The following is a 23,884-nucleotide window of genomic DNA, read 5'->3' on the forward strand; positions in this document are numbered from 1 at the left end:
TTACATCCATAAAATTGTTTTTTCGACGGAAAATGGCCGCCCGTGTGTCCGCATCAAACTCCAAGTATCAGGTGAACTTGCGTCAGCGATTCACAAATACGACCCTAATTTTCCCGCGCAAACTCCATGGTCACCCCCTGTAAGCTATTCTCAACCTTACACCCCAGTAATAAAGGCGAAGGGGGTGTATCCTGAAGTTTGCGGGCGGACGATGGGGAGTTTCGATGTTATTGCGTATCAATTCAATATCATAACATGTTTGATCGCGTTATTTTTCACTTTTTACTACATTCTTGTGTTTCTATCGTTATGTTTTTCCTTTATTTTACTTTAGTTTGTAGTTATACCTAAGATATTGATCGAATTTATATCTTACTTATCTATAAGACTTATCATAATGCTAGAATAGAACGCCCGTAACTTTCTTGCGCCAAAATTCCTTTATCGCGTACACTTTTCGGAATAAAAAGTATCATTTATTGTCCTTTTCCGGGACTCAAAGTATCTCCAGACTCCATACCAAATTCAGCGGTTTGGGCGTGAAGAGATAACCCGTAACAGACAGACACACTTTCGCATTTTTAATAATTACTAATATTATTATATAGTAGATATGGATTTTATTAATAGCGGGTTTAAAGTAATAATCTACGTAATATTATTATTTAGTAATCGTAATCAATCATATTATATAGATGGAAAAAGAAAGGTTTTACAGTGGTAAAACCTTTCTTTTTCCATGGGCCACAAACACGTTTTGGTCTTGGTGTCGCGGGCCGCAACCAAAATTTTAGGGTTAAAAAATAATAATCCTCTTGAAAATTTTCACGATTTTCACTTATAATACCACAAGAGTCGTCAAGTTTTTCAGGTTAAAAAATCACGAGCGCGAAGCTCCTCCTCCTTCATTTGTTTGCAACGAACCTATCGGGAAATACCAGATAATTTTGAAGCTCGTGTGGTATTCGGGGGATTATTTTTCCGTCCCAAATGTCGGCCAATAGAATTAGAATTTGTTTTTTATATATAGCAACTACCAGAGAAAATTTTCAAAAAATTATCAGTATAATACCATGTAGGTTGTACCACGTGACGTCGAATGGTGCAATTCTATTGGTCGATATTTGGGTCGGAAAAATAATCAAGACAACTTTGCACTATTTTTTCCGGTGGGCCGCAGGTTGTGTATAGCTGATCTATTATTTAATTAATTATTATTATTTATAAAGCTGAAGAGTTTGTTTTTTTAACGCGCTATAATTTCGCAGCAACTACTGGTTCGAATTGTTTGTTGAACAACCTAGTCTCTAATAAATTATAGTATTTAAACTATAATATTATTAATATGAATAGTAATAATAATGATCTTATAATGTTATTATTCAAATTAGTAATAACACTATCATTTGCAAGTTGCGAGCAACGAGACGCCTAAAACCCGAGCGGGCAGTATGTTGCGGGCAGTTAGCGGTTTTTGCCGCCAAAACTTTCATCATTTAGTTTTTTAGCCAACAACTTTGTTGCACTATCAATTCCTGCTCAACTCTGCTCAACTGACGCTAGGCTAATATTATGAAACACGTTATTTAACACTAGAAAGACCGAAGCGGTCAAATGACCGCATTTTCGTTTTTAATTTGCAATATTTTTGTTACCGGCGCGTGAAATTCGTTTTCTTCTCGTGACATTTAATAATTTTCGGTCGTTTAAATTGTGATAACGTGTTTTTAATGATTTCTCAATAATTAAAAGTTTTTAATAACAACCTACCTAGAAAGACCGCAGCGGTCAATTGACCGCTGGAAAAAATTTCTAAAGTAAGTGGGATTTTCTTGCAAGTTTTATTTTCCTTTCAAATTTTTTTTATATAATTATGTTTTGTTAGTTTATTCTATTTAAAATTTGATTAAAAATTTATAAAAAACTCGACTGAAATAGACTTGTCAATAGGACAAACGTGGGATAAATACTTACTATTTACATAAAAGATCTAAAATTTCACATTGTTATAAGGTAAAAATAATGGTTATATATTTACAAATATAGTATGTGCACAAATAAAACCTTTTGCAATAAAACCTTTATCAACGTTACAATAAAAATGTGTCAATTTTCATAATATTGTTGCCTAAGTTGACCTAACACAGCCAGTGTTTATTAGTACTTCGAATTTCAATAAAATGTTGAGTTAATTTTTTCTTTTGTTTTACCTACACAAACGAAGCAAATAACAAACTAAAGGTTGCGAATTGTAGTTCTATGAAAATATGATAAAAAATGTTATATTTATCTTAATTTTAAGTATATTTCATTTCTAAAGCATATTTTTTTATCTTTTTTTAGCTTTAGTAATAAAATATTTTTATATTGTGACCAAAAATACGACACGAAAAAATAATAGTTTTGTCCTCCAATAGGGTATTTTCATCAAGATGTTCATGGCTTCTAGACGTGAATTACTGTACACAAGAGTAACTTTACCATTCTATTGCTAAAATGTGAAAATATAAAATCTAAAAAAAAACGGTGTTTTTATGCTCAAATACAGGAACAAAACCAATAAATTTTGTTGAGACATTATAATGTCATTATATCAGTAGCAGGTCTATAAAATGCTTTTTTAAATAATTTTCTTGAATATTTGTTCTATAATTTAATTTAGTTACATTTATAAATAATTACATGATCAATAAAATGCAAAAGCAAAATAGTAAGACATACAAAAAAATGTAAAAACATATGATGGGTCATTTGACCGCTCTTGGTCATTCTAGGAAGTTCAGAATTCCGGTCTTTCTAGTGTTAATACTGTAGCTACTAGTTAAAAATATGTAAACTAAGGGCCTGCTTCACCACTTCCAGATAAAGTGCCGGATAGGCTATCCACAACTTTTTTGACAGATTCTCCATACTTTATCTGTCAAGTTAAGTGGTGAATAGCCTATCCGGCACTTATCAGGAAGTGGTGAAACAGGCCCCTAAACTACAATAATAATATTAAGACGGCCGCAACTCCACTGTGCCGAAACTCGTTTACATTCAGCTGGAAGTTGGAACGGAAAAATTTCTTATAGCTGTATCATTGCATCGTCAAAATATTTCATCAAAATAAGGGACAATAATTACAGACAGACAGACACGATACTTAAACATTATATTAATATTTTATTTTTGTAAGAATAGTTATTTCAGTTTAATTTTTAAAGGGCATTGTGCATATAAATTCTTGCAATCTATTTTCAAAAATATATAAAAAGCATTAAACGTCAATGTCAATTGTTGTCATCTTCAAATGACAGCTGTCAAAGTGACAATCGAAATCGCCGTGTGCTGATTGGCTTATTTTGGCATTTTGGAATTTGCCATTTGGCATTTTTGGCCAGAGTAAGTAATCTGTGGCCAGTTGTCAACTGTGCGCGTGGTGTGTGACCGGTAATTTTGTTATTTATTTTATTAGATATCAATTTATATTGACAAAATGAAGGACGACAAGAAAGTAGACCTCCAAGCCCTCAAGGACATGGCCAATAAACTGAGAATCGACAGTATTGTGGCCACCAATGCGTCGAAATCCGGGTAAGTGAAATAACCTCAAACATATTTACTTAGCATATGAAGGTCTAATGAAGGTTATTAGGGTCTCAGACTGGTTGCTGGAAACTTATTTAGTATTATTTTACAATTACCTACCAAAGTTGTCTACTCATCGTCTTGTATGAAGAGAATTTAGTCATGTTTATGGTCTAGTAAGAATGCACGGCCGGGCTCCCGTTTTGGGTCATTTGGGGTCATTTAAATTTAAATTACAATTGGAAGTATTTCCTTTAGTTGGTTACATTGTTTGCCGGCGCAACCGGTACAATGTTGGAACTTGAATATTTGTAATTTCATAATTCTTGCAATAATTACTTAGGTACCTATTCAATCAAGTAAGTACAAAGTTTAAACTTTGAATTACTCCTTATGGAAAGGTATAAATAGCAAACCACATATTATTACAAGAGCTTACATCACGCAAATATTGATTATTTTTATAACGACGAAAGATTTCATTGACAAACATTCAAGGCCAAATATTTGTAACACCATGATAATTGATAAGTGATAAAACTGCAAGTCACCGCAAACAATTGACGCGGTTGCTAATTGTTCCACTAGGTTTGTGGTTAAGTATGAGGAAACTGAACAGTAACAAAACTGGTTATGTTGTTACTTCATAACTTTTATACCGTAGTATTAATTATACATTAGTATTGTAGTAGTTGGTTATTTAATGAGTCAGGGGCTCAGCAGTGAGCCTCAGCAAGCTCCATTTAACTAGGGGAAAATGCCCTACATTTGCTCAGCAACATCTATACCACAGACATAGATCAAGATAGATACCGCATGTCCCTCCATTTGTATGAAAACGAGTGTGCCACTTTTTTCCTACCTACTGTGACGTACCAAAGATAAGAAATGGGTCCATTATCTAGGCCAAAGTTTCTATTTGAATTTCTACAGCTCAATACGGCACAATTAGGCATTTAGGCATTTTTTAAATTCCGATTGACGTCAGATTCCGATAGCAGACTAAAGAACAGACTTTCGAAAAACGAGCATTGCCTCGCAAGTACATACACATGCGGTATCTATCTTGATCTATGTCTGCAATCTTAGATACTAACACTAAATCCTTTGTGTCTTAGATATTAGAGAACTCTCAAGTTTAGCTGATTATGTAGTATATGGATAAAGATTGAGTGCTATACTGAATTCTGTAGATTCTCAGTACTGTCTTTGAATGTATACTCATGAACTGAACTTTGCCACTGGCTTTAAAATTTATGTAAATGAACATATGGCTGCTGTTAAGCATTGGTGTTTCATCCCACATAAAATCGGGTTTTGAGTTAATAATGCAGTTTTGTTCTTTATAACATAAGGTTGACAACAGTGAAATCCATTTTTTTGAAAACCCACTGTAGCATATTCTAGAGTACAAAAATGGTTAATTATTCCTCTTAGTGAGGTTTTGTATATAGCGCTTATGTACTATGTTTCTAAAATGATTTGAGCTTAAACCGCTGAACCGATTTTGATAAAATTTTGTATACAGATACTTTGAATCAATTAAAACGACATTAGATACTTTTTGTCCCAGAAGATGTACAGTTCCCGCGCAGTCAACAAAAAATAATTTGGCTTATGATATCAATATTCAGTACATGTAGATATTACGTAAGGTTTTGGAGAAGGACATAGGATAATATTTTTTATCATGGAAAATGTTCGGTTTTCACGCAATAAACGTTATTAATTTGCGTTTAAGCTGCAGAACCGATTTTGATTAAATTTAGTTAATGTAGAAATAATTAGTTTATCACGTGCAGAGTTGGGCAAAAAGTAATTAGTAATTTTAATCAGATTACAAATTAATCAGATTGATGAAGTAATTGTACATCTGAAATTACCCGTAAGTTGATTAATAATAATAGTACCTGGATGACCGAGCTTTGCTCGGTATAGCAAACACTCATTGACTTCGTGTTACTTAATAACGCCATCAGCTGGTCGTTAAAACAATTTGAACAAAATAGTATTATTATTCGCCAATAGATGTCAGGAAGAGTCATATTTTTCAGTATATCCATTATCGATAAAACACGAATAAAAAGACATTTTCTGAAAATGATTCCTAGCTAAATCGATTTATCGCCCCCGAAACCCCCTATATACTAAATTTCATGAAAATCGTTGGAGTCTCACTGGAAAACAAAACAATCATGAAACCGGTATGGATGTACGGAATTCAACTATGGGGGTGTGCGAGTAACTCCAACATCTCAATCCTACAAAGAATGCAGAACATCATACTAAAAACGATTTCAAAATCGCCGTGGCTCATCACCAACACGGAGGTTCATAAAAATACATTACCATACATGGCATACCCACCATAAAAGAAGAAATACTGAGGTCGTCAGAAAAATACAAAAAAAGGCTAGAGGTCCACCCGAACGCTTTAGCTTCTGGCCTCGTCAGCCGTAATTATAACAAGCGCCTGAAAAGGAAGGACATATTTTAAATGAAATAACTATAATATAGTAAACCATGAGTAATGCTATCTACAGTGGTAGAAGCACTCTACCTGCCATGCGTAGTACATCTCACCTGCTTATAGTTAAATACTGATTGCAGATTAGAAGAAAAACAAATCATTTTTGTTTATCACACGGGTACCATACCCTTTTCCGGATGTAAAGTATCCTATTTCCTTTCCCGAGACATAACGTATCTGTATACCAAATATCATCGAAATCCACGTAGCCGGTAGCAGTATAAGCAAAAATAATTTTTATTTAATGCCTGGGAACCGTAAATTTTTTTGGAATAAAAAGAACCCCATGTCCTTTCCTGGGACTTAAAGTATCTCCATACCTAATTTCAGAAGAATCGGTTCAGCGGTTTGGGCGTGACAAGGTAATTTTATAACATTTTGTTAAAATTAAAGCACATAAATTTATATTAAAAGAACAAATCAGAATTTTGCATTTATGTGAAATATCACAAAGGACATTAATGCTATGTAATAAGCCCTATAGCAATATTGCATTAACCATTTTTATATGTTTTCTCTTAAAACTGAATGTAAAATTAAAATGTTTTTTCATAATCATAATCTACGCATTTCAACAAAAAAAAGATACCGCACAATAACATTTTTTTGCTTAAAATAAGCAGAAAATAAAGATTATTCCAAAAAAACTTAAAACGACGATTACTCAAAACTAGTCCGATGTGGGATGACACACGAACGTTTAACAGCATCCATATAACATATGAAAGTAGTTAAAAGTATTAGTATAATCTATTTGATACAGCTACACTCTCTTTTACTTAAAAAAAATTCAGTACAAAGAACAAGGGGCATTTTTGTATGGGACCCGTAACCAAACTTTAGCACGTTGAGAAATATATCAAATGAAAAGGCTTGAAAATATCTAAACCATGGGAGGAAAAAGTTATTTTTTTCCGTTTCATTTGGTATATGTCTCAATGTGCTACATTGGTGGGTACGAAATGCCCCTCCTTCTTTTATTATTAGACAATGCTCTGTCCTTGTCTGTCATGCAACTTTTGACCCATCAAACAAGAATAAAACTTTATGCAACTATAACAAATGTATTCTGTAAACAGTGTGAAACTTTTTTTTTATTAAGGGAAAATATACTTTGTCAATAACTGACCTACTCAGTGCCCCAGTTTATCTTAAACATTGAAATTTTTTAATATAGAAATTGTTTTAAAAGAATGTTATCTTAAAGATTAAAGAAAAATCAAGCACACAACTCTATCAGCAGACATTTTTACATGAGATGTTTGCATGAAGTTGCAGTGCAATAGAAAGTGTTTGTCGTACTCGCACCAACTTCACATTGTTGGGTGCGGCCAGTAACATTCATACAATAACATACCTCTAAAAATGTCATTATAGGTCTACCAGGATCTGATGGCAAATTTCGATGGCAGATTTTCAAAAAATATCCTTGATCATTTGATAAATTTTTATATTTGCATGTTTTACACACAGAATAAACCGCTATAAGGAAAAAAAGTATCAAAATGTTTATTCCAATTACCCCGGTATTGCTAGAGTCAATTTATTTTCTCACTTATTGCCATCAGATTCTGGTAGACCTATAAATGATTTAATTTCTATAAAAGTTTTATATGACATTTATTTATTGATTACTGTGTACATTAAAAAATACTATAACTAATTATTTTACTCTACAATGTAATTGTTTCTCTGTTGCATAGTGATACAATTTGTCATTGATTATATTAACAAAATGTCACACGGTAGGTAACCTTTGTTACGTAATGAAAGTTATCATGACGGCGTTGAACCTACGACCTGGATGAATGAATACATTATCAAGGCTAACCTTGTGAGAATCATGCCACCAGTCACTGAATTACTGTTTGATAGTTATTATCTTAGTAACAATAGGTTCATTACATGATAAAAGATATTTTTATAAAATACTAGCTGTCCCGGTGAACTTCGTGTCACTTTAAAACCTTCCCTGGACATCTACGAATATTTTAAGACTAAAATTAGCCCAATCCGTTCAGCCATTTTCGAGTTTTAGCGTTACTAACACAATTGAAAATCCATTTTTATATATTATAAAAGTGTTGTTTTTACACTTTTAGCGGGAACAGTACATTTTGCCAGAAAATACTTTCTGGCAAAATGTACTGTTCCCGCGTAATATACGAAGTTGCAGGCAACGTCTAGTAATAACATTATACACAATACAGCACTTTTATAGTCAAATAAACTGACAGTTAATCTGGCTGTAGAAATACTGTCTCTGAAACATTAATGACGATGTTGATTGATTGTTATTCCAGTCACCCGACGTCATGCGCGTCGATGGCGGAGATAATGTCGGTGCTGTTCTTCCACACCATGCGCTACAAGATCTCCGCGCCCCGCGACCCCTCCGCCGACCGCTTCATACTATCCAAGGTACAATTAATTATAATTTTAATAAAGTATTTCTTTATCATGGGACCGTCTCTGAAATGTCCTCTTTTCAACAAAAAAAGAATCATCAAAATCGGTTCATAAACGACGGAAGTTATCGGCGAACAAACAAAAATCATAGGTTGAGTTGAGAAACCTCCATTTTTGAAGTCCGTTAAAAATAGTAAGTCTTGATATCTCGCTTTCAAGTTTCACTACGGGTACGCGTATTTGCCAAATCATAGCCAAATATCATGTGGGGTGAGGCTTGGTTTTTGTCAAATCTTACGATGTCTTGCTATAGATAGGGGATCGAAAAACTTCAATAAATACGTAATTTCCTATCATAAACTTTTGCTTACACAATGATTTTAAAACCAAAATTAGCCAAACGGTCTAGCCGTTCTAGAGTTATAGACAACAAAACTTAACTTGTTGGGTTATTGAGCTAGACAACAACACTAATAATATTTATTATTATGTCAGGGTCACGCAGCCCCCATCCTATATGCGGCGTGGGCTGAAGCCGGGTTGTTTCCGGTGGACGAGCTGAACAAGCTACGTCGGGTTGACTCCGACCTGGAGGGCCACCCCACGCCGCGTCTGTCCTTTGTGGACGTGGGTACGGGCTCGCTCGGCCAGGGGCTCGCCGTGGCTGCGGGTATGGCGTATGTTGGGAAATACTTCGACCAGGCGCCCTACAGGTATGCACCCTACGAATAAAAAACATTCACAGTCGAACATAACAACCTCCTTTTCTGCCATAATTGGCTGTTTTATCTTCAATGTTTTTCATTACTACTAACCAAATCATTCCAGGGTGTTCTGCCTAATCGGCGACGGGGAGGCGGCCGAGGGCAGCGTGTGGGAGTCGCTGCACTTCGCCGGCCACTACCGCCTCGACAACCTCGTCGTCATCCTGGACGTCAACCGCCTCGGCCAGTCCGAGCCCACCTCGCTGCAGCACCAGGTACTGATGATGAGCAGGTCTGTAGGTCTGTCTGACCGCCGAACGGGGAGGCGGCCGAGGGCAGTGCGTGGGAGTCGCTGCACTTCGCCGGCCACTGCCGCCTTTAATTTTATTTAGGCCGCTATAAATAGTCAGTACTCAAGATGCATCTCGGTCTCAAGACGCGGTTCGGCTCTATGATTGGTCCAAATTTTGACAGCCAACCAATCTCAGAGCCTGAACTGTGTCTTGAGACCGAGATGCATCTTGAGTACTGACTATTTATGCCTTAGATTAAAATTGAATCTGTGCTGCATAACTTTGACGACTGACAAGGTCATGTAAAATGGCTTTGTCATAAAATATGTCTGGCACAAAGAGAATGACAGATCCTTTTTTATTATTACCAAAGGGTCTGTAGACAAGTTGTGCTACATCATTTTTTAATGAAATAAGGGTACAAACGAGCAAACGGGTCACCTGATGGAAAGCAACTTCCGTCGCCCATGGACACTCGCAGCATCAGAAGAGCTGCAGGTGCGTTGCCAGCCTTTTAAGAGGAAATAGGGTAATAGGGGAGGGTAGGGATGGGAAGGGAATAGGGGAGGGTAGGGGATTGGGTCTCCAGTAAACTCACTCACTCGGCGAAACACTGCGTAAGCGCTGTTTCTCGCCGGTTTTCTGTGAGAATGTGGTATTTCTCCGGTCGAGCCGGCCCATTCGTGCTGAAGCATGGCTCTCCCACATCAAAATCGTTTCATCCATTTGTAACTTTAATCTGAAGAGTTCTTAGTATTTCGGTGATATTTAACGCCAAAATAGTAAATATGCAATAGTTTTGCAACTAAAACCATTAGGTATACTTATAAGCAACTAAATGACGCCAGCAACTCCGTTGCGCGAATATTCCTTTATTGCGCTGGAACCGTACACTTTTCCAGGATAAAAAGTACCCTATATCCTTTCCCGGGAATCAAAGTATCTCAATACCAAATTTAAACAAAATCGGTTCAGCGGTTTGGGCGTGAAGAGGTAACAGACGAGCATATTTTCGCATTTATATAATATTAAGTGTGGACTTAAGAGGAGTCCACACCGCCGTTTTTCCATACAAACGTTGTCCCCTGTTTCCTCCCTGGATAATGCCGGTAGAGTTATAATTTTTTTCCTGAATATCTATGGTCACTAATACAATGTCCCTATGTTTTCTTTTTTTTTCATAATTTAATTAATAAAAAAGATATGAACATTCAAAAACCCAAAAAAATGGCCAAATTTTCCTCTGTGTTCAAACACCCAGAAAACAATACTGGCTAGAATACACAAAAAAAATTAAAACATAGGAACACACACATACATACATTTTAAAATACCTATTTTCAATTTCTCTAGCCCTTTGGTGTATCCACTTAAATCCCTCATAAATCTACTATAAATGTTATTTGACATTAGGCACTCTTCCATTCCAGATGGACGTGTACGCAGCTCGTCTGGAATCCTTCGGTCTGAACACCATAGTCGTGGACGGCCACGACGTCTCCGAGCTGGTGAAGGCCCTGGACACGGCAGCCGCCACCACCGGCAGACCAACCGCCATCGTCGCCAAGACGTACAAGGGCCGGGGATTCCCCAACATCGAGGATAAAGACAACTGGCACGGCAAAGCCCTGGGCGCTGAAGGCGATAAGATCATTAAGGTAATTTCAACCTTGTTCCTGTAGTGAGAGGATCTATTTTTATTAAGCAGCGGCCAGGTTTCTTTGGACCTTGTTATTGTTGGTACAAGTTGTGTTTTCATTTGCCAACGGCAAGGCTTCAGGTGCTGAGGGGGATGAGGTAATTTGAAGTTTGAAACTTACCTTGTTACTAATATGGTCCATTATTGCCGACTGGTGTGCTGTCAATACAAACCAGTGTTGCCAGATCAGGGGATTTCCCCCTAGATTTAGGGGGTTTTCGACCAAGATAGGGGCAAAATAGAGGCAAAATATCGGGATTTCCCCCTAGATTTAGCTAGGTTTAGGGGGTTATCGACCGAGATAGGGGCAAAATAGGATATTTCTGGGGGGAAATCAAATAAGTTCAGGGGGAAGTCGCCGAGACCATCTGGCAACACTGATACAAACCGACCTACAACAGCAAAGACTTATTAGGCAAATAAAATTAAGATAATTTAAACCTAGCCCCTAAAATCATAGGGTCCATTTGAATTTGGGTACAACATGCATCGGGTGTTAATTTAAACCTTTCCGCCCGCAGCATCTCCAATCCCAGATCAAGAACCCGTCCATCAAGTTTACCCCGCGGCCCCCGCTGGCGGAGGCGCCGGCCGTCCACATCCAGGACATAACCATGTCAGCCCCTCCGGCGTACAAGGCGGGTGACGCCGTCGCCACGCGCCTCGCGTACGGCACCGCGCTCAAGAAGATCGCTGATTCTAACCAGAGGTAATGAGATAAAAAAGAAACTACGGAACCCTAAAAAGGACTAAGGTGGGATGAACTAAAATTAGATCCTTGGTACAAAAACTTTTACAATAGAGACAAAAGGAAATAATCAGCCAAGTGTGAGTAGGACTCGGGCACGAAGGGTTCCGTGCCGCTATAAAGCGAAAGTAGACAAAATTTTGTGTTTTTTGTATGGGAGCCCCCTTTAATATATTTTTTATTTTTTTATCAATTATTAAAGTTCACATGTAAGTAAAGATTTGGTGAAAATTTCAAGTGCCAACTTGTTACCATTATTGATATCGAGCAAAAAAGCAAAAAAAAATCATGTTTATTGTATGAGAGCCCCCCTTAATCATTCATTTTATTTTGTATTTAGTATTTATTGTTATAGCGGCAATAGAAATACACAATCTGTGAAAATTTCAGAAGTCTAGCTATAGCGGTTACTGATATCCAGACTGGAGATGGACAGACAGACAATGAAGTCTTAGTAATAGGGCCCCGTTTTTACCCTTTGGGTATGGAACCCTAACAATATGTGACACACATTACCTTCTGTTAGTTGTTTAGTATTTCATCCTGTGTATATTTTCATAACAAAATACAAACAGTTAAAATCGTGCTCGGTGTCCAGTCGCAAAATATGTCTTTAATTTATTGAAGCGTAGTATAAAGGTAGCAGAGCATGTATAATTTGTGTTAGATGGATATGTAATTAAAAATCAATTATAAATGTTCCAGAGTAATCGCTTTGGACGGTGACACCAAGAACTCTACCTTCAGTGACAAGTTGCGCAACGCCTACCCTGAAAGGTAAGATATTACATCCTTACAAAATAAAATGTATTAAACATATCTTTTTGGTATAAGTGAAAATTGGACTCCTTCCGAGTGGTTACCTTTTGTACACCTTTTGTATTAGGTTGTCCCGTGATGATAATTAATATGTGTATTTAATCTTATATACAAAATTCTCGTGTCACGGTGCGCGTAATTGAACTAAATTAAGTGTCATAATTATTTAGTCACTTCATTAAAATTACTAGCTATTTGACCGAGCTTTGCTCGGTATTCGAAAAAACACGAATTAAATGACATTTTCTAAAAATTATTCCTAGCTAGATCGATTTATCGCCCCCGAAACCCCCTATGATGTAGTTTAGCAAATTAAATTGTAATAATGTTTTTATTTGCAACTGCAAAATACATCATTTTTAGTTTATACTACACTATATTTGTTATTAGCTGTACTTCCCCGTGAAGGATGAATAACTTTAGTCAATAGATTATTGGATAAGTTTATTTGTTTATTAGTTTCTTACTAGATTATAGTGATAAAATGTTGCGCGTGGTGAACTTTCTAAGCTGTACCAGACAAACCTTGCAGGTTTATGGTACACTCTCAATTAGACATAAGTTATAATTTGTATTACTTAAATAAATAAAATATATACTAATTTTCATGAAAATCGTTGGAGCCGATTCCGAGATTCCAATTATATATATACAAGAATTGCTCGTTTAAAGATATAAGATATGGGCGAAATACTATTAATATGGCAAAACAACGTTTGCCGGGACAGCTAGAAATAAATAAACATGTTTATTAGTAAGGTATGTCTCTATATTTTATCCCACGAGTAACACGTACTCCCCGCAGGTACGTGGAGTGTTTCATCGCGGAGCAGAACCTGGTGGGCGTGGCCACAGGCATGGCGTGCCGCCAGCGCTGCGTCGTCTTCGCGTCCACATTCGCCGCGTTCTTCACGCGGACATTCGACCAGGTAAAAAAGACATTGATAAGTCGCGTACTAACCAAGCGAGCAGCCTTGCGAGTAGGATTGCCAGCCGTCCGGATAAAGCCGGACACAGTCAGGCTTTTTGATTACTTGTCCGGCCAAAATTAAGAGGAGTCCGGCTTTTGTAGAGCTTTGAATCAATAACTTTATATGAAAGTATGTTAAATTGTTTTAATAAATCAAAAAATTACGAACGTATTGCTACACTAAGATTTCAGTTTTTAAGTACTCGATAGCGGGTTTTTTTTTTTTTTGTAAAAATGTCCGGCCAGCTAGCCAGCTGGCATAGCAGCCGCTATGTCCGGCTTTTCGGTTTAGCGACCTGGCAACCCTACTTGCGAGGCTCGGGCCGGTAACGGTAATGGTCTATCGGCTGGGTTTAACATAACCCAACCAAAATACATAGATCCGCCATCTGCCTTTGTTTCCTAGGGCATATCAAAAAGATGATATTAAAATGCTTTCTTACTAGTTTGCAAGTGTTATAAGGCATTTCCTCCCCTTTATAAGTAAAAAGGGGAAAATGTCTTGTAGTAAAACTGCCGTATAATGTGCAATGTTCCGTTGTTTTTGCCTTTTAAAGGACTTTACTAATATCTCAGACGACAGCATCAGTTCAATTGTATGATTCTTTTAAAGCGGAAAATATTAGCTTTTGGAACGAAGTTTTTTATCACGGGTTGCGAAAAGGGGCTAGACGAAAAAAGTTGTAACGACACTTTTTTAGTACCTGTGAAGTAGGGCAGAGGGCGTTTTAAATTTCCCACCAGTTGATGTGACGTCAACTGGTGGGAAATTTAAAATTCTACCATTCCTCTATGGCGGGAAATTTGAATTGTTTTAGCTGGGTGGGGTGGCGGTACTATTCATTAATATTTTTTTTCTATAACTTCGTTGCATCCGGGTGTCCCTTGACACCTCTCAAGTTTTTGTTGTGATTCACTCGCGCGTGCTATGACTATGAGCTAACTAATCTTTAACATTTCTAGATCCGCATGGGCGCGATCAGTCAGTCTGACATGAACCTGGTAGGGTCGCACTGTGGAGTCAGCATCGGTGAAGACGGCCCCTCGCAGATGGGGCTCGAAGACCTCGCTCTGTTCCGCGCCGTGCCCACCGCCACGGTCTTCTACCCGTCGTTAGTATACTCATTAATGTAATACTGACGCCTCCGTGCTCCAGTGATTGAGAACGCGGCTCTTGAGTCGGAGGTCGTGGGTTCGATTCCCGCGTTGGAAACATGTTATGTCCAAGTTTGGTTAGGACAATGCAGGCTCAAGTAAGATGATCCTAGTTCATAAAGTGGGAGAGCCATGCTTCGGCATGAATGGGCCGGCTCGACCGGAGAAATACCACGTTCTTACAGAAAACCGGCGTGAAACAGCGCTTGCGCTGTGTTTCGCCGAGTGAGTGAGTTTACCGGAGGCCCAATCCCCTACCCTACCCTTTTCTCTTCCCTACCCTCCCCTATTTCCTTCCCTACTCTCCCCTAGTCCCTTGTAAAAGGCCGGCAACGCACCTGCAGCTCTTCTGATGTTGCGAGTGTCCATGGGCGACGGAAGTTGCTTTCCATCAGGTGACCCGTTCACCCTCTTATTTCATAAAAAAAAATGGCATATTTGAATTTTGGTCGGTCGCGCTACCATTAGGCTTCAGTCTCGAAATCAGCGGGCAGCGGGGCGGGAGCGGCAGCGGCGTGTGACAATGTATAAGTAGATTTATATGGATAAACCGTCTAGTACGAGCAGCGCGCGTCGTACGACGTACTAGACGGCTTATCCATATAAATCTACATCACACACAGTTTCTATGATTGATTGTCACGTTTCTTATTTTATAACTTCATGTACGTTACAGCGACGCGGTGTCGTGCGAGCGCGCGGTGGAGCTGGCGGCGAACACGCGCGGCATCTGTTACATCCGCACCTCGCGACCCAACACCGCCATACTCTACCCCAACGACGCCCAGTTCAAGGTAAGAACATAATATTTATTTATTTATTTAAATCAGGCATTTTGGCCCATATTATAAATACCTTATAAGTTATAGACTAACATACATTTATACTAAAACTAACACTAAGTACTAACACGTATTTAGGGCGCTTCTCCTGTTTTGCGTGTTATCGCCCGCGCGCGGATTTTGTCCGCATTAAAGTAGCTCGTCATTTTTTATATGTTTTTCGTGTCATGCGGGCAACACGCGCGCAGGAAAAGTATCTTGTCACCCGCATGCGGACCAGTAGGCCTACTACGAAACAGTTTTGAGACTCAAACAATCGGACGAGAATGTCGCGTCCTGCTCTAACAAGGTCATTTTACGTTTTAAAGTGCATTCTCGTACGTTTGTTTGAGTCTCAAAACGGTTTCGTGGTACGGTCCCAGATCCGCGCTCAGGTTATCACCGGAGTACGGATCATGCGCATGCCAGAAAAAGCACCCTAACCTAAGTACACAATTATATTATTATAATATTAATATTTATTATTATACTAGCTGTTGCCCGCGACTTCGTCCGCGTGGACTTCAGTTTATAGCGCGCGATGTCAACAAAATTGGTGTCAAAAGCTTTTATAAAAAAACCTTGGTACACCTTAAATCAAAACAGCCGTGCAGTGTGCACATAATTTTTTTTTTTAAATTAAGCTTTATATTTAAAACTTATTTAGCCCCCCAATTACACAACTTTACCCATAAACTACTTATCATTGATAGGTTTAAGGTCTACGTCACTGCATAGATAAAGTACTGAGTTATTTAAAAACGTAGAATAGAAATAACAATCGAAAAAAATCGAAACCTGAATATAAGATGATACCACCTCTTATAGAAAGACTTTTGAGCAAGCGTCAGCGCGATGTAGGAGATGCACGGTGCCATCTATTATGAATTTTTGGAACCAACTTAATTTGAACAAATTTGCGCATTTTCACCCCCTTACAACCCTTTTTTTCAGTAAAAAAAGTAGCCCGTGTCCTTTCTCAGGCTTTAGACTATCTGTATACAAAAATTCATAACAATCGGTTTGGTAGTTTTGGCGTGAAAGCGAGACAGACAGACAGAAAGACAGAGATACTTTCGCATTTATAATATCCCAGATTATTACTACTAATCGTAAGTTTTAGACGGTCTAACTTTTATACATAGCTAAGTCGCTTCTTCTACTTTTAACGAGTGAATCAATACTCAATTCTGTGAGGCATTGACAAGTTTTTGTAGAGTATTTTTGTTCCATCATCATGTAAATCATCACTTCTACCTAGTGTTGGTAAAAATAGCATTAGCAATCAATATTAATTGTTAAATGCCCATTAGCAATAATTAAATTAATCGTAAGTACTTGCCAAAAAATACGATTGCTAATAGTATCGTGCGCAGCAATCGATTGCGATTATGATAAAAAATTCACGTCCGCGCTGTTACGCACCGCGGCGCTAACTGTTAATGAACTGCTATTTTTCACTCGATGCGAAATAATACTCGACGCGAGCGGTGCGATGCGAACCGATAATTCACGACGCCGCGTTTTTAGCAAATAGCAAAGCACGTAGCATGCTGTTACATCAAAATTAGCATGTTAATGAAATTAATTTCCATTACTACATAATACCATATTCCAGGTGGGTGAGGCGAAGTTGGTGCGGTCGTCCAACAACGACGGCGTGCTGCTTATCGGCGCCGGCGTCACGCTGCACGAGGCTCTCGCCGCAGCTGACCAACTCGCCGCTAAAGGTACGTGCTACTGACCTGTTCGATGAGGGTTTTTGATATTCCGTTTGCCACTAGGTACCGCTATGTAGACCTAGGGTCTATGCGCCCCCATGTGGGCGCTCAAGGTCTAAAGCCCCCCTAAAAAATTAGGGGGATGATTTGTTATTTCATTTCATCTGGAGGCATCGTGCAGCATGTTAAATAAAAATAAAGTGGGGGTTATATCTAGTCAATGTAAGTGTCTAAACTCACTAGGCCGAAGTTACGCGGCGTAAATTACGCCCGCAATGTCAAACGCATACGAAATACGGACGGAACGCGACGGAATAGTGTGTCGTCGGCAATTTAAAGTACATTGCGGGTGTAATCATGCGGAATTTACGCCGCGTAACTTCGGCCTAGTGTGTTTATAGTTTAAACACTTAGACGTGATCTAACAGCCTGACTTTAAACTACCCGATCGAGTTATCAAGGTCCACAAACTGCCTTTAAATAAATTATCTAACAATAAAATAATAAAAACTGTAATCTAATATATTAAATTCTCATGTTACGGTGTGAGTAATTGAACTCCTCTGAAACAGCTCGACCGATTTTCGTTAATCTTAGCGAGCATATCGGCTAGGGTTGAGAATCGGACAACATCTACTTTTTATATTGATAAGTGCATTTGTTGAATAAATAATAGTAAATTATTACAACTCGAGACTGACGGCGACCATTGTTTGTGCGATGGGATAGCGATGGACATACTTATTTAGTCACTTCAATAAAATAATATGGGCGAAATACTTTATATTATGGCAAAACAACATTTGCCGGGACAGCTAGTAGCATTATAATGTGACTGTTACAGGTGTACACGCGCGAGTGCTGGACCCGTTCACGATCAAGCCGCTGGACGAAGCCGCGGTGAAGGAGCACGCGCGCGCCGCCGGCGGCAGAGTTGTTGTCGTGGAGGACCACTACCAGGCCGGTGAGTGTCATTACAGTAATTGGAACGAAGTTCTTTATCGCGGGTTGTAACGACACTTTTAGTACCTGCAAAGTACGTTGATCAGAGGGCGTTGATGTGGCGATGACGTCAACTGGCGGGAAATTTGAAATTCTACCATTCCTCTATGATTTTTTATAACTTCGATCCATCCGGGTGTCCCTTGACACATTACTAATTTTTATAATTTATTTATTTTAGCCTACGTAGATTAGCCCATAATATATAGACCTTAAAGACTAACTTACATGTCATTTTATTGTATTATTTATTATACTTAAAACTACTTAATAGTACCTCCCACACCATGAAAATGACACGTTTCCAACGCGAGAATGTAAAAGTGTGCTGTAAATATAAACCATTCCTGTTTTTTCAGTTCTAAATTCTTGTTATTAAAATGGCCAACACATTTTTCCTACGACCTTTATGACATTAGCACGCATGACGGCTTTCTTATTTATTTTTTTAACGAAAAAATGCCTTAAAATAAAAAGATTTTAAATGTTACATTATACCTGAAATATTCATAACAATGGTTAGTCCTACCATGGTCTAATGGTTAGGGCTTAGCTCCTGATCTTTAGGTCGTGGGTTCGATTCCCACCATAGGCACTCAACTGTATGAGCAGTCTTTTCTCTATGAAATGTCTGAATGAAGTTGCAGTGCAATAGAAAGTGTTTGTCGTACTCGCACCAACTTCACATTGTTGGATGCGGCCAGTAACATTCATACAAATATTATATTTTATGAAATTAACACAGTTTATTTTTAATAACAAGTGTTGTAATGACATATACTTTTTTTACGTTTTTTTATTGATTAAAAAAAGTTCTTTGATTTCATTTACGACTAGCTTAGTAAAATGTATTAGGGTGAATCTACTCAAAATGTTATTTTAGGCCAAAAATTGTGTTTTTTAAAAAACCCTTAAATATTGATCTGAATGTTTCTGGTTTTAAAAGACACCGAAATAGAATTACCTTTCTGTAAGAGTCACGAAAAAAAATTAAATAATTTAAGAGATACTTAATATTAAGTAAAAACTGTTGTTCATGACAATGACAAAATTTGTGGAAAATGACGTGTTTACTTAGAATAATGACAATCTGTTGAGAATAATGATTATTTTAAAAATCTTATCCATATTCGTGCTGATTATTATTATTATAAACGCCTCCGTGGTCCAGTGGTCCAGAGCGTGGCTCTTGATTCAGAGGTTTGATTCCCGCGTTGGAAACATATTGTTAATTGTTATTTCCAAGTTTAGTAAGGACTTAGGACATTGCAAGCTGATCACCTGATTGTCTGACACTCAGAACAGGAAAATAAGGTCTGACAAGTAAGATGATCCATGCGTCGGATCACGGATGGGCATGTAAAAGTCGGTCCTGCGCATCTCTCGCCAGTCGTGTCGGTCGTCCGTCCCACTGGGTTATGAGAGTTAAAAGGAATAGAGAGTGCTTATGTGTACTGCGCACACACTTGGGCACTATAAAATTACTCTTGCGTAACTGGCCTGGTTTCAATGAAACCAGCCACCGTCACCGAAACCGGTGTGGGGGTTATTATTATTATAAGTAAAAAATAGGATTTTCAATAAAACTTGTATGTTAGTAAAAGTGTTAATTTATTATAAAAATGTATTTCCTAAAATATAGCTAATACCAAAATCTGCCTTTAAAAAATATATTCTACCTTTTTGAGTCACCTGCAATAAAAAATGTACACCTGTTAAATAATAATAATTCTGATACCTATTTATTATTTCTCAAATAATATTTTATTATCAAACGTTCCGCGCGGCTTCGCTCGCGTAAATTAGATATTTCACAGACAAATTAGGGCACAAAAAATAGCCTATGATCCTTCACGTGGTCAATTTCTTAATTCTTGTCAGTTATCTTTACCAAATAACAGAAAAATTGCTCCAGTAGCTCGTGAGATAAGCCCCTTCAAATAATTTCCCCTGTTTTTTTCATTTTTTCCTCTATTTCTTAGCTCCTATTAGTCTTAGCGTGAAAAAATATAGCCTATAGCCTTCCTCTATAAATAGGCTATCTAACACTGAAAGAATCTTTCAAATCGGACCAGTAGTTCCTGAGATTAGTGTGTTCAAATAAGCCCTCTTTCAAATAATTTCCCCCCGTTTTTCTCACATTTTCCTCTATTTCTTCGCTCCTATTATTCTTGGCGTGATAAAATATTCCTTATAGCCTTCCTCGATAAATGGGCTATCTAACACTGAAAGAATTTTTCAAATCGGACCAGTAGTTCCTGAGATAAGCGCGTTCAAATAAGCCCTTTCAAATAATTTCCCTCCGTTTTTTCCACATTTTCCTCTATTTCTTCGTTCCTATTATTCTTGGCGTGATAAAATATTGCTTATAGCCTTCCTCGATAAATGGGCTATCTAACACTGAAAGAATTTTTCAAATCGGACTAGTAGTTCCTGAGATTAACGCGTTCAAACAAACAAACAAACAACCTCTCCTGCTTTATAATATTGAAGTGTAGATAACATTTTTACTACTTTTCTTACTATTCTATTACTATTTTTCGAAAATGTATCAAATAACTACCTAATTGTAATATCGACATTGCATCGATTCGATATATTTGTCCCTGTTTTCCTGAAATACAGTTACAAATTTGGTCATTATCCTGAATGATCGTCATTATATTTTTAGGGCTATTCAGGAAAAAGACGTTCAGGAAAATGAGGAATTGACTAAATTCGTTTATAATTAAGTATTGATATAAAGAAAACTAAGAAAATTATTAAGAACTTAGAAATGTTTTATAACTTGGTATAAAAAAAAGTAGTGAAAAACAGACAAATGTTGGCACACATCGAGAAATGTAAATGACGTCTTATTTGGAAATTTTCGTAGAACGTATTTCAAAGACTCACCTGTATAAAACGAAGATCTCTATCCACACCAAAGCACTGCGATCAAATAAAGTGAGCCAGCAGATTTTATCGCAAAATAGGTTTCACGTTGAGTATGTCGGCAAGGCATTCAAAACAAACAATCCGCAGGACAATGACGCGAATTTTATGAACATTTTAAAAATAAAATTTTTAGTTATTAAATGTGAGTTGATGTGTTATTTGTTGGTATCGGATAGTTTATTAGTTCTTTATCTTCCAATTAACATTAAATTTTTAATCCTTTCTAGCTCATTTTTTTTTTATAAATAATAAATTGTAAGCGGCAGTATCGAAACGACACGCAAAAATTTCATAATTTGGTACTTTTTTTTATAATAACTTTTGAAATATTAACTCTACTTTCAAATAGTTTTAGCAGCATTTTCGTAAGTTAATTAGACATTAAAAATTTACGAAGGCGTTTTGAACCCAACTTCGAAGACATGAATTTAGTTTCTCTCAAATATTCGCCCAATTTATTCTGATACTCATTATATTCTACTCTTTCTAATCTATCTAGATTTCTTTCTTTCTTTCTGTAATTTTTATTTTTGAATGAAAACTCACCAAGCGTTTTAGTTCTAGTCTTAGCCAACATAAGTCCAGTCAGGTTATAAATAAAAAGGCATTAATAAAATGACTTATATTGACAAAATTTATTTTATCTAACTCACTATCATATTCTAGTTTTAGCCAACATAAGTCCAGTCAGGTTATAAATAAAAAGGCATTAATAAAATGACTTATATTGACAAAATTTATTTTATCTAACTCACTATCATATTCCAGGTGGTCTCGGCGAAGCAGTTCTCTCGTCCTTGGCCCTAGAGAAGAACGTGTTGGTGAAGCATCTGTGCGTGCGCGAGGTGCCGCGCTCCGGCCCGCCCGCCGTGCTGCTCGACCGCTACGGCATCTCCGCGCCGCATATCGTGGCGGCTGCACAGGAGGTGCTAAAGCTGTAAAGCTGTTAGCTGTATAACTGTTAGCTATACAGCTGTCAGCCGTATAGCTGTGGTTCCGCGCGCGAGCTCCGAGGAGTATAGATCGGAGTTGGTATAGTTAAGGAATTATTGACCTCAAACATTGAAGTAATGAAATTTCCTGGGATTCGGGGAGTAATGAATACTAATAATGAAGTAATATTATTCTATGATCTATGATATAGCTAATACACAGCTCCATCCACTCCGATCACTGCTTATGAGCTAGCAGTGGTCTTTGTATGTTGTTGTTTTTTTTTTAAAGATCTATTCCTTGGAGCTCGCGCGAGAAGTTAATTAAGGAAAAAATCCCATAAACTATAGTCTCCTCGCGATAAAAAAGAGTAAATCGAAGCGATGACATTTTGGCCGTTTTAATTAATTTATTCATGTTGAAAATTTTACCATTCAGAAGGGTTACGTCTGTTAATTTAGATTGCCCTCTTTTTTAACGCGAGTAGGCTATAACCTGAATCGGTAAAACCCTCGATATGAACGAACAACCTTGGCACATCAGAAATGTTTTTTTAATGTTCAACTTTACGGACGATAGATGGCGTTGTAAAAGAATCCATCACAATGTAAGTTCATGTTTTTTATTTGGCTATGTTTTTTTCCGAAAGATTGTATATCTATTGTCGAAGTCACAAACATTTTGTAATACTGTAAAGGTCTCATTTAATTTTCCACACAATATAGTCTGATTGCAACATTCCTAAAAAATCTAACCGTTCCTATCTACTCTTGTATCTAATGTTTTAAGTGTTACTATATTATGGTAATAGTGCCTTGTACGCACAACTATAAACTTAGTTCGTAAGAAAAAGTACAGTGAAACCAATTTGCTAATGGTTTTGACAATAAATGGAGCAGATGACAGATGAAAAAATACTGTCAAAACTCAAAAACTATTAGAAACTTGGTCACACTATGGTTCTTATTTTTCTGGGACCAACGTTTGACGTTTATTCCACTAGCTATAATAAAGATAGGAATTGATACATGTAAATTCTACATAAGTTTATGCCGAACTATCATGTGCCTTAAATAGATATATTTCGTCAGTTTTGCTTACAGACTTAGTACTACATATTTTAATACAGATATTCTTATGCCTAGTGGAATAGATTTTGACTTTATTGGCCTTTTCATACTGGAGAATGTGCGGCGATCATCAATCGATATTAACACAGCGTATAACTATTTGCAGTTGACCGTCCTTTTCTGTGATGTGACTTTTCTTATATGCGAGACAAAGACAAGCAGCATTTGTTACTTTATTGTAAAAAATGCTAAGCAATGACAGCCGCGCAATCTCCCTAGGCTTAATATTCTGTCCGTAACCTGGGCCCGTACCACGAAACGGTTTTGAGACTCAAACAATCGTACGAGAATGTTGTGTCCTACTTTTACAAACGTGAAATGACGTTGTTAGAGCAGGACGCGGCATTCTCGTCCGATTGTATGAGTCTCAAAACGGTTTCGTAGTAGACCTACTGTTCAAAAAAGCTAAAAGCTTCAAAGTTAAGTTCCTTCATATATTCTAT

At 37.3% G+C, this 23,884-nt stretch overlaps 1 protein-coding gene across 1 annotated transcript; it reads left to right on the top strand.

The window, feature by feature from the left end:
• The first annotated feature begins 3,384 nt into the window (after nt 1-3,384).
• On the top strand, nt 3,385-22,671 carry LOC121735989 (transketolase-like protein 2). Its single transcript, XM_042127001.1, has 13 exons — nt 3,385-3,576; nt 8,404-8,521; nt 9,005-9,222; nt 9,338-9,488; nt 10,937-11,164; nt 11,727-11,914; nt 12,659-12,730; nt 13,578-13,701; nt 14,706-14,854; nt 15,574-15,691; nt 17,337-17,448; nt 18,284-18,403; nt 22,147-22,671. Exons 1-13 carry the CDS (start codon nt 3,479-3,481, stop codon nt 22,317-22,319), a joined length of 1,869 nt encoding a protein of 622 aa, XP_041982935.1. The 5' UTR covers nt 3,385-3,478; the 3' UTR covers nt 22,320-22,671.
• The last annotated feature ends 1,213 nt before the right edge of the window (nt 22,672-23,884 follow it).

This window comes from Aricia agestis, chromosome 18 (genome assembly GCF_905147365.1).
Source record: "Aricia agestis chromosome 18, ilAriAges1.1, whole genome shotgun sequence".
Classification (NCBI taxonomy): domain Eukaryota; kingdom Metazoa; phylum Arthropoda; class Insecta; order Lepidoptera; family Lycaenidae; genus Aricia; species Aricia agestis.